This window comes from Perca fluviatilis, chromosome 13 (genome assembly GCF_010015445.1).
Source record: "Perca fluviatilis chromosome 13, GENO_Pfluv_1.0, whole genome shotgun sequence".
Taxonomy (NCBI): Eukaryota; Metazoa; Chordata; class Actinopteri; order Perciformes; family Percidae; genus Perca; species Perca fluviatilis.
This window is the reverse complement of record NC_053124.1, coordinates 33,333,435-33,345,697: the sequence shown is the minus strand read 5'-3', so window position 1 is coordinate 33,345,697 and position 12,263 is coordinate 33,333,435. Positions and strand designations below refer to the sequence as shown.

At 40.6% G+C, this 12,263-nt stretch overlaps 1 protein-coding gene across 1 annotated transcript in view; it reads left to right on the top strand.

Annotated features, from left to right (window-relative positions):
* Positions 1–12,263, top strand: part of LOC120570939 (collagen alpha-1(XIV) chain-like) — a 333,908-nt gene that overhangs the window by 113,717 nt on the left and 207,928 nt on the right. The window contains 4 exon segments of the mRNA XM_039819635.1: positions 4,416–4,555; positions 4,893–5,019; positions 5,181–5,320; positions 7,198–7,332. Of these exon segments, the coding sequence (XP_039675569.1) occupies positions 4,416–4,555; positions 4,893–5,019; positions 5,181–5,320; positions 7,198–7,332 (542 nt within the window).

Genomic DNA, 12,263 nt, shown 5'->3' with positions numbered 1-12,263 from the left:
ATGAATGTAGCAGAGTAACTAAAGTAACTAGTAACTAAAGCTGTAACAGATGAATGTAGCGGAGTAACTAAAGTAACTAGTAACTAAAGCTGGAACAGATGAATGTAGCGGAGTAACTAAAGTAACTAAAACTGTAACAGATGAATGTAGCGGAGTAACTAAAGTAACTAGTAACTAAAGCTGTAACAGATAAATGTAGCAGAGTAACTAAAAAAAAAAAAAAAAAAAAAAAAAAAAAAAAAAAAAAAAAAAAAAAAAAAAAAAAAAAAAAAAAAAAAAAAAAAAAAAAAAAAAAAAAAAAAAAAAAAAAAAATAAAAAAAAAAAAAAAAAAAAAAAAAAAAAAAAAAAAAAAAATAAAAAAAAAAAAAAAAAAAAAAAAAAAAAAAAAAAAATAAAAAAAAAAAAAAAAAAAACAAAAACTGTAACAGATGAATGTAGTAGAGTGAAAAGTCCAATATTTCTCTCTGAAATGTAGCAGACTAGAAGTAGAAAGGGGCATGAAAAGAAAAGTACCTCAAACATTAAGACTTGAGTAAATTACTCAGTACTTAGTTACATTCCAGCACTGCCAAAATGCCTGCGTGGCGCCGGGCCTGCTTGTGCTTTATTTTGCGCCTCACTTTCATTTCCTAAGAGTTCTGTTGTTCCTCCCCTCCCTGCCTCCCCCGTTTTCCCCACCGTGGCCACTAATTAAGGTTTTTCTAAAGTCTCCTTTAAGGTCCGTGGCCTGCGGCTTGAAGCCAGGGGCTGTTTTTGTCTTTTATGATGCGCGCAGGCCTTTGAATGCAAGGGGCAGATAAGGAGGGAGACGGTGGCGAGTTGAGGTCTCTCTTAAATTACTTTTCATTTCCTTCATCGCTGCAAGCAGGGCTTCACGCCTCCGTCCTGACATGGCTCGCGCGTTCAGTCATCGATTATGTTAAGTGTTCATTTTCTGCTGATGTGTGTTTTAATCTTTCGTTCATTAAGTGCGAGAAAATCTCCACACGAGTTGCTCCTGACAGTCAAATGTGCCTTCGCAGTGATTACGCCTAGAGTGAAGAAGGGGCTGCCTGACGGTTTGTATTTCATCAGCATTAGGACATTTATTAAAAACTAAATTAGTTTTTTAGTTTATGTTTGTGGTTGTCTGCGCTGCACTGATCAGCAGCCGGTGGTCCCGAAATGTCTTAATGTGCTCTTCACTGGGCGGGTTTGCTGGTAACGACTCAGCCCCCGTCTCTCTCTGCCTTCAGACGCCCCTCGTCTCTCATTTCATCCAGTTATTCAGCTGTTTGTTTGCTTTCTGTCCATTGTTGAGAGAAAATGAGCTTTAATGATGGCCGCGGTGAAAAGAGGCCACCTCAGCTGCATAGGAAAAACAAAACGCAGCATGATGGCTCTTTTTGCAAAATCAGACTTCATATTGGCTCTGATAACGACAAGCAGTCATGTGTTGTTTACAGCAGATCATAAGAGCATACTAAATGGAGAAATGTATCCACTTTTAGACAGTCTTTTGTTTTTTATTAGTCTAATGATCAAATCATTTTCAATCCATCATTCACCCTTATGGGTATATGTAGGCGTGTATGTATGCATTTATGTAGGTAAGTGTATGCATGCATATGCAAACACACTGTATATCAGTCCCTCCAGAAAAACGCGATCATGCGATCGCATAATTCAATGCATAATCAGCCAAAGTCCGCATATTAATATTTTTTTTAAATATGCCGCACTTTCGGCGCATGAATTGCAGATTACATGATTTCATAATCCCCGCATTTGCGGTGCAAAAAAAGTCACATAATCGTTGCAGAAAGTTGAAAAATGTTGCATTTACTTCACACAAGAGCAGCCATTTCCCACATTACATAAATATCCCGCGTATTCCTTCGCATTTTTTTAAGAAAACGTGCCGCATAATCAAGGATTTTTGCCCGCAGCAATCACAAAAAAACTCTACATTTTTCTGGAAGGACTGGTATATATGCATGCATGTGGAAAGTTATCTGGGTAAGTGTATTTGTTCTTTAGTTGTTTTTTTTTTTGTATAATTTATTTTTATCTTTCTTATCTTGTAAATTCCTTGCCAATTTGTTTGTTACTCTGGAAAAAATGTGAGAAGGAGCGGGGGGGGGGGTTATATAAGCTGAAGCATCTGACCCTACCCTTTGGTTACAACCAATAAACTCATTCATTCATTCATTCATTCATTCATTCATTCATTCATTCAGTCAGTCGGACTCTTTCGGAACTGTTTGGTTAGTCTAGCTTTGCCAGACCCTGTGGAGGTCTGGCTACTCCACACAGCATTCTGGAGATGGGAGAAAAACCTGCTCTGGTTTACTGGCTTGTCTTTAAACCAATCACAATCTTCTTGGGCGGCCCTAAGGTCCGCACGGAGCCACGGTGCCGCTGCAAAATATCCTCGGTGGAACATGTGTACGTTCAAAAGTAGTTTTAGTCGTGCAACCGAAAACTGGAATAATAACTAATTAACTAATTTTGTGGAAGTGGGTGCTGTAAATTTGTGTTTGTGTGGGAGGGGGGAAGCACCCTGAGTAACATGCACACTCGCCCACTTATGGTGCGTTCAAATCAACTCGGACCTGTTGTAAGTGTGGGGGACCCTTGCTAACAGCCTACTAAAGCTCTGATTGGCTCGGTTGCTTTTTTAAACTGAGGACACTGACTCAGTGGTCTGGAACACTGCATTTGTCCATGCTTCAATTAAAGACTAACACATTCGCTCTGTCGTTCTTTAAAAAAAAACAACCAAAGATCTTGTTTTGGCACATTGGAATAGCTTCTTAAACATTTTCGAACAGTTCCTGAATGGGCAGTTTTATTTAGTGCTTTTTAAAAACTTTTTTAACGTGAACGCATACATTTAGAAACTTTGGAGACTTACCTATCTCTAAACTTTTTAATTTCCCATCCTCCTCATTCCTGTGCTGACCCTGGCTCGACCTACTATAATAACAGATGCAGTCTCTCGCTCTATCTCTCTCTCGCTCTCTCTCTCTACTGCTTTGTCTTTATTCCGACCCCGGGTATAATTGAGGTGAAGCAATGGCGAGTACGCTCAGGATAAAAGAAAAAAGAAAACGCATCTGTAATCCCCCAGTTTCTGAGAGTAAATCAGAAGTGAGGGTAAGAGGCTTTTTTAGACCTTTGCAATACCTTTCAGAGGATTGGGAAGGAAGTCGAGGCAGAGCCTGAGGGAGACTGATGGATGTAGTAAAGGGGGATGTCCACTTTATAATTAAAATTGAGAAGTCCAATAACGTGGTTCAGACCCCCATGAGTGTAAGTGTGAGTGTGTGTGAAACCACTTACAAAGTCCTAACTCAACTAAACTTTGACCCCCTTTATAACTGCAGCTCTTTGGCAGCCAGTGTTTCTGCTGTGCTGCTCTTTTCTATCATCAGATTAAAGTGATATTTCACAGGTTCAAAGGTTCTGGCTACACCACAGATACATTCTGGGCGGCGCCTCGTACAGTATTTAATGAAGTTAACTGCTGACACACTACAGTAACGTCAGCTATTTAAATTAGCTGGATACTTGGTCAAACCTCATTGGCTCTTACCAGTGTATCTCCGTGTGTACTTCGTAGGGGTGGGAAACATAATCGAGTCTTAGATGCATCGCAATTCTCTCTAGAACAATTCGATGCTCGATTCAGATGAGTTAATAATCAGAAAACAAAAAAACAACAATTTCTTTTGTTTATCTCATATTTTTGACAAATATCTGTCCAAATCTAAGCTTTGTCTAGCTGCTTTGTCTAGGAAGCGATTAGCAAACTCTGAGTAGCTTACTGTATATGTATATTTTTAAAAATTACGCATGGAAATCTACATGAGAAAGTTGTTGCATCGAGATGCATTGATAATCGGTTTAGAATCGAATCGTTGGCCTCTGAGTCGGAATTGAATCGTGAGGTGCCAAGAGATTCCCACCCCTAGTACTTGGTCCACAGCAACCCCACCAATCGGTCCCAAAATGTCCCAGTTAGAGCGGAAATGCCGTAAACATATTCTTTATAAATCTTTACAATCATTCTGCGAAAGAACCAAGCAGTCCTGCCTTATTGCACCATCCAAATTGTCTTCAAAACTTTATTTTACCTCGCCGAACATGGGAGTTGCTGGTCTACCGCGGCTCCATCGGTTAGTTTTTCTTAGTTCCTAACCCTTTAAAACAATAATCATTAACACAAACATACAAACTGATAAATCCATGGTTGGAGCAGCACCAATCACAGAGCGGCTGGTAAACGAGCATCCTGTGTTCAGGTGACCGTCGCCACCTTCCAGGGTTTCCACTCTTTTAGAGCAGAGTGCAGTAAAACTTAAATATAGATGCAGTTCTTCAGCATAGATGTCCTAACAGTTGCTTTTGGTCTAATCTCCTCCCACCTCAGTACCGCTGACCCCGGCGAGGAACCTGCGTTTCTCCGAAGTGGACCACAGCTCCACCCGGCTCACATGGGACTCTGCCTCCAGGAAGGCCAAAGGCTACCGCGTCATGTACGTCAAGACCAACGGAGTCCAGACCAATGAGGTGAGAGGATCGTTACGGACATCAAGGTTCAGAAACTAATCAAAGTCTCAGACAGGGGCAGTGTCGTAGTCAAGACTACCTAAACCGGGACAAAGAGCAGAGTTTATCGAGACCAAGACAAGACCGAGACTTTGAGGGGTTGAGACCAGTAAGACCGAGACTTTGAGGGGTTGAGACCGCGTCAAGGGTTAACCCAAGCTCCCATGCCAACTGAGTTTTTCTTCACCGTGACGACCCAGAACATCAGGGCACCTCCAGACTGCACGTTTTGGACGAACCAAACCACTGAGGATAGATTAAAATCCATGTCGTGGTTGTTTTGGTCCCGTGTCTGCAGGTGGACGTTGGCCTTGTGACATCCTGGTTGCTAAAAAACCTGACCTCGCTGACGGAGTACACAGTCGGGGTCTTTGCCATCTACGATGAGGGACAAGCTGAGGCCGCGACTGACAGCTTCACCACAAGTAGGAACTACTCTGTTTTGCCTGCCATTATAAGGTTTAGGTGCAGCAAATCTAGCTTATCCAACGTTTTAGACACAGACAGACACAACATAAGCTTTCAGGTTTATTGTTGCCATAGTAACCATATTTGTGTGTGTGTGTGTGTGTGTGTGTGTATGTAGAAACGGTCCCCGACCCGCCAGATCTGAAGAGCAGTGACATCTCCACAGACAGCTTCAGGGTGTCATGGAAACACCCAGCCTCTGATGTGGTGATGTACCGACTCACCTGGACACCCACTGACGGAGGGGACAGCGAAGAGGTGTGTGTGTGTGTGTGTGTGTGTGTGTGTGTGTGTGTGTGTGTGTGTGTGTGTGTGTGTGTGTGTTTTGTGTGTGTGTGTCTTTCTATACTTGGAAGGTCTAGATTTCATCCCAAAGTTGGGAAAAGTCCCTCAGAGGTTTTCCCCTGCAACAATCTTCTGTTGAATTTTTAAAATACATTCAGTAGAAGGTGTTTTTTTTTTTTAAAGTTGACTTTACTTGAATCACATTGGCTGAAGGTTCGCAGTGTCCGACTGACTGTTAAACAAACAATGTCAAAGAATAAAATCTTTTCCTGCTTTTAACATTTGTCCAGGTTGCAGTTACACTCCGCTGCACTCTGCTAAATAAACTCCTTTTGGCTGCTTGTATTATCTCATTCTTTGGCTCGCTACCAAACAGTGTGTGGGCTAAAGAGAGATTCAAAGTGCAGTTGCTCTCTCCCTTCAGCATCAGTTTTCTCTTCAGAGTTTGCATTATTTGTCCTTCAATCTTGAGATGCTGAGACACTTTAACTCCTTCACTTGGGGTAATAATTTCAAGAGAGCGATCCACTGTATTCCAGTAGAGCACCATCATCTTAGACTTAATATGCCAGATATCTTTTTTTTTTTTTTTTTTTAATTTTTGTCGCTTTTTTGTCACTTTTTTAAAAGGTTTTTGTCGCTTTTTTTGGACTTTTTTTGCGACGTTTTAGTAACGTTTGTCTCTTTTTGTCACTTTTGACAACCAAACGTTGAGGAAAGCTTCAAAAACTTTGAAGGAGACAAAAGTTATGAGAACGTTGCAAAAAAATAAAAAAGCCGACAAAAACATTGAAAAGAAAGTGACAAAAACCTCAAAATGTGACAAAAATAAACTTAAGAACCTTTCCATTTTTGGATTTCCAGGAATGTCCTTAAACTTAACAGAAAAGGTACTGGTATTCTTCTGTCAGTACAGTGTACCTAGTGTGCGCGTTAATGCAGTGGCGTAACATTTAATATAAAGGTGTGCTTTGCTGCAAATAAATCACAATCAAATTTGAATCAGATGCGTCTTGCTGTGATGGAGAAAAAATTCTTTATAGTTGGTTAAAGCTTTAGTGCGTAACTTTTTCATATTAATGAACGTCCGTGACATTCGAGCCGTTGCCAAATGAGTTTTTTTGTGATTGTTGTGGGCAAAAAATCCTTGGTTATGCGGCACGTTTTCTTAAAAAATGCGATGGAATATGCGGGATATTTATGCAATTTTATGCAATGAAATTGCATAAAATTGTGGTTTGATGAAAAAGAGAAAAAAAAGTGATTCCCCCAACACCCTGCTTAATTTCCAAAAGTAGTTCACAGATATTCAGTCATTGCAATAAATAAACAAATTAGATACAACAATATATACAAATAATATAATATTAAAGTAAAAATAAAAGTAATAGTCTGAACAGAGGGAAATAAAAGATACAAAAGAGACAGACTTTCAAAAATCGTTAATAATATAGACAGCAGGAGCACTTAAACATCAGATATTAAGATAGCTTTCTGATTGGATACCAACTTAAGAGACTCAAAGTACAACATGTCAGATTCGGCAACTTTCGCGCGCAGAAACATCTGAGTGGAGTAGGGGGGAGGGCTGCGAGATCACGGAAGGCTTGTATCATGTGGACGCTCCGACAGTTTTATTGTCATTAATTAGAACATGGGGGCGACAGGAACTACGCACTGTGGCTTTATCTCAAAACATAAAAACGTATTGCGAACCGATTCAGTTGAGTTTACCTCCTCTGATTTTCAGCCGTACATCTGCTCGTCTAACACAAACAAACATCCGTCCCTCTCGTTCCCTCTTTCTTTCTTTCTTTCTTTCTTTCTTTCTTTCTTTCGTTCTGTTTCAGGTTCTGGTGAACGGAAACATCAACACCTACCTGATAAAAGGACTGAGCCCCGTCACGGAGTACGAAGTCCTCCTCGCCGCCATCTACATGAACGAGGTCGAGAGCGACGAGGTGGTCCTCGTAGAAACCACCGGTAAATGAAACCTTACCTTAACCTCTGGACGCTGTTCAATTCCCTTCACTTACCATAAATGTTTTATTTATTTATATATATATATATATATGTGTATTGTGTGTATAGTGTGTGTGTATATATATATATATGTGTGTGTGTGTGTATATATATATATATATGTATAATATATATATATATATATATATATGTGTATATATATATATATGTATATATGTATATGTGTGTATGTGTGTGTGTATATATATATATATATTATGTGTGTATATTATATATATATATATATAAATTTTAATATATATGTTATATATATATATGTTATATATAATATTAGTGCTGTAAACGATTATTAAATTTAGTACGCTAATCGCATTGTCATAGTTAACTCGCAATTAATCGCAAATTTTTATCTATTTTAAATGTCCCTTGATTTCTTTTTGATTATTTTTTTCTCATTTTAATGCTCTTATCAACATGATAAGATACTTTTAAAATGGTGCCTGAACCAAAAGATATATGTGTATATATATATATATATATATTTAAAAAAAGAGCACCTTGTTCAATTGTATTTGTCTGTTCTGTATGTTCAAAAATATAAAACAATAAAAGTAGCACAAAACGGTGGAAACAACCACTGGATGGGAAAATGGTATTTTACAATTACAGCGAATGCACCACCACGGCAGCTACAGTCCGGTGTTGGGGTCCTCTCCAGTGAAATACAGACACACTTCACACCGTTTAGCTGTAGACATTTGAACCGTGTTTAATCCAGCTGCTAGCTAACGGTAGGCTAACGTTACCTGCTGCTAAGTGTAGTGTTAACTAGCTAACGGTAGGCTAAGGTTACCTGCTGCTAAGTGTAGTGTTAACCCTCTTATTTACAACGCACTAACTTTTTTCTTTTTTCTTATTAACCACAACTCAGCTAACCAATTTGCCAGTTAGTTTCATTAACTAGCCAACTATTTTAAGCTCTGTCGCTGGCAGTAACAAACCCGCAGCCCCGCCGCAAACTAGCTAACGGTAGGCTAACGTTACCTGCTGCTAAGTGTAGTGTTAACTAAGCTAACGGCAGGCTAACGCGCACCTGCTGCTAAGTGTAGTGTTAAACTAGCTAACGGTAGGCTAACGTTACCTGCTGCTAGTGTGTAGTGTTAACTAGCTAACGGTAGGCTAAGGCTACCTTGCTGCTAAGTGTAGTGTTAATCCAGCTAACGGCGCTAACGCTACTCTGCTGCAGGGGTAATTAAACACACTAAGTGTAGTGTTGACTAGCTAACTGGTAGGCTAACGTTACCTGCTGGCTAAGTGTAGTGTTAACTAGCTGTTCCAAAGTATGGCGATAGCCTTCAGTTCCCCCAATCTGCTGAGGATCAGAGAGAAGCATCGGTGGCATTTCCTAAATAAGGTCAATCAAATCGGCGCGCTCCTTTCAACCGAGTAGATAACGGTTGTTTCGCGCATAAACACCAGTGCCTGACATTAGCACCGGTCTCAGGGTCCTTACCCAACCAAACAGCCTTGGCCAAAAGCCAATTACCATCCAGCCTTTAGGAGCCTTCCCCCGACCAATTCAAGAAACAAGGCAGCAGCAGTACGCCCTGTTGTTGCGCCTGTCCAGCTACAGATCCCGTGTAGCGTAGCTCCTTCCTGAAGCACTAGTCATGTGCACCCAGCACATGAAAAAACAAACCTCCACACACACACATATACGTATGTGGAGGAGAAGACACACACACATACACACAGACACATGACATGAGACACACACACATGTGACATACATACAGACATGACACAGACAGAGAGAGAGACAGAGACAGACAGGAGACAGAGAGAGAGAGAGAGAAGAGACAGAGAGAGACAAGAGAGACAGAGAGACAGTAGAGAGAGAGAGAGACAGGAGAAGAGAGAGAGACAGAGAGAGACAGAGACAGAGACACATGTGAGGCAGGAGGAGAGAGAGAGAGAGACAGACAGAAAGAGGCAGACAGACACACACACACACACACACACACACACACACTAACTTTATGACTGAAACAGTAGACACGGAGACAGAACGACAGAAATGACGACCACACGAGGAAAAGAGATCCAAGGAGGCCGACCGACAGAACCCCAGACAACCGAACTAAGGACAGAAGACCAAGACAGACACATGACACAGAGGACACAGAACTGAAGGCCCACACTGAGCCATGGATCCCACTGATCGACCACGACAAGACAGACCACACAGACTGGGAGACACCACAAGGAAAGACAGAACGCACAGGAGGTGGAATGGCTGGAGGAGGAACACGAGGAGGAAATGACAACACACACTGGAAAGAAGAAGCCCTAGTGGCCACACGGGAGCGAGAGACGAGCCCAGTGGATCCCAGGCCTGTGGAAGGACGACCCCTGAACGCCAAGTCCCACTGAGAACCCCTGAGATGGATCAACTTGAATCAACCCCGAACAGTGACAACATAATATAGTACTTAGAATTGTTCCAAATAACCCAACAGCCCCTGTAGAAGAGCATGAAATAAATAACCAAGACACAGGAAAATATAGAAACAGAATCACAGCAGAATGACTGAGAACAAAAATAAATGCACACAGAGAACACACAGAAAGAGAACCATGAAGACAAAATCCCACAACCCCAGAATGGAAGGGAAGAAACGGAGAATATAGAACCTTGTGAGCCCCAGGAAAAGGAAGAAAATAACGGAGAGAAATGGAGAGAGCATAATATAAAAATAAAGAAAAGACAAGCAGACATGTATAAAATAGACACATAAAGAAGGAGGAATCAAAAATAGAAACGAAATAACTTGAAATAAATATAAATGAAATATAGATGAATGGAATAGTGGATATAATAGAAATGACAGGATAAAATAGAAGAAATGGAAGAAATAAAGAGGGACTTGATCTTGTAATAGAATATTGGACATGGAAAAGAAGAAAATAAATGAAATAACTTGAAATAGTGAGAAATGGAATGGATATAATGAAAGAAATAAATGGAAGAAATAGTAGAAGAATGGAAGGAAAATGGAATGGAAGGAATAAAGGAATGGAAATGGAAGTGGAGAAGGTGGGAAACATGAAATGGAGGAATGACAGTGGATCTTAGTTTGAAGTGGAATATGGATGGAATGAAGGTGGTTTAGAAATGGAATGGAGATGGTGGAGAGGGGTGGAATGGAGGGAAAGGAAGGAAATGAAGGAAGGAGGTATACCCTTAAGTCTTCCTTACGTGATTTGGCTTAAGCTACGGTCACACTGCAATGTTTAGTGCTTTGATCAGATTTGATAGTTTTGGCTGCTCACATTACGTCCGGGCAATATATCGATATTATATCGACATTGTGTGTGTGTGTGTGTTTGTGTGTGTGTGCGGCGCTTGTTTAACTATATTTGTGGGGTCCAAAACCGGTAGTCCACTATAATTTGTGGGGTCCCGACAGCTTTGTGGTGTCCATTAAATTTAAAGGGCTGTTTGAGGGTTAGTGTTAGACTTAGGTAATAGTTAGGGTGAGGGTAACAGTTAAGGTTAGACATTTAGTTGTGATGGTTAGGGTAAGGGTTAAGGTTAGGCATTTAGTTGTGATGGTTAAGGTGAGGGTAAGGGTTAAGGTTAGGCATTTAGTTGTGATGGTTAAGGTTAGGGTAAGGGTTAAGGTTAGGCATTTAGTTGTGATGGTTAAGGTGAGAGTAAGGGTTAAGGTTAGGCATTTAGTTGTGATGGTTAAGGTGAGAGTAAGGGTTAAGGTTAGGCATTTAGTTGGGATGGTTAAGGTTAGGGTAAGGGTTAAGGTTAGGCATTTAGTTGTGATGGTTAAGGTGAGAGTAAGGGTTAAGGTTAGGCATTTAGTTGTGATGGTTAAGGTTAGGGTAAGGGTTAAGGTTAGGCATTTAGTTGTGATGGTTAAGGTGAGAGTAAGGGTTAAGGTTAGGCAATTTAGTTGGATAAGGTTAGGTAAGGGTTAAGGTTAGGCATTTAGTTGTGATGGTTAAGGTGAGAGTAAGGGTTAAGGTTAGGCATTTAGTTGTGATGGTTAAGGTTAGGGTAAGGGTTAAGGTTAGGCATTTAGTTGGGATGGTTAAGGTTAGGGTAAGGGGCTAGGAAAAGGGGTTAGTCATTGACATAATGACGGGTCCCCACAAAGATAGTGCCACAAACTTGTGTGTGTGTTTCTGTGTGTGTGTGTGTGTGTGTGTGTGTGTGTGTATGTTTCTGTGTCTGTCTGTGTGTGTGTGTGTGTGTCAGGGCTGCACGATATGAGGAAAATTAGCAATATGCGAAAACATTGTAGAATATCGCGATAAGGATTTTATTTGCGATAAACAGATATTAGAGTGTACTCAGTTCTGCATTTCTGCTGCTTTCAGTATTCTGCTAAAATGCAACAAATTGCTTGTTGAATTTTTAAATAAAAAAGGAAATTCTTTAAAACATTTTACACGTTGATTTGAACCGTTAAATTATAATGTGCAGTTTTCTACTGATATTTTCTATCAACTAACAGAAAAAAATCTCTGAGTGGCTATGGCGATATGTCGCAGCCTTTTGCGATGTTTATATTGCGGCAGTTGATATCGCGATAGCGTTAAAAAAAAAAAAAAGATGTATTGTATAGTGTCGGTGTCTGTGTGTCTCTCTGCGGGTGACTCTGGCCACAGGTCCCACATCAGCCTTTTCATCCTGACAATAAAGAGCTGCCAGCTGCTCGCACCAGCGGCTTGTTAAATGAGATCTCTTATCAAAGTGCGAACAGCTGTGGGCTCTGTTTGGCAATCGGGTCAGGTCCTGAATCACCAAGTGCAGCGCTCAACAGCAACTCTTCAGATGTCTATCTGCTGAAGGAAGAAACTGGCAGGGTTCCTCTCAGGCTTTGTTCAAAGCAAGTTGTTGTTGTTTGCTGCCAAG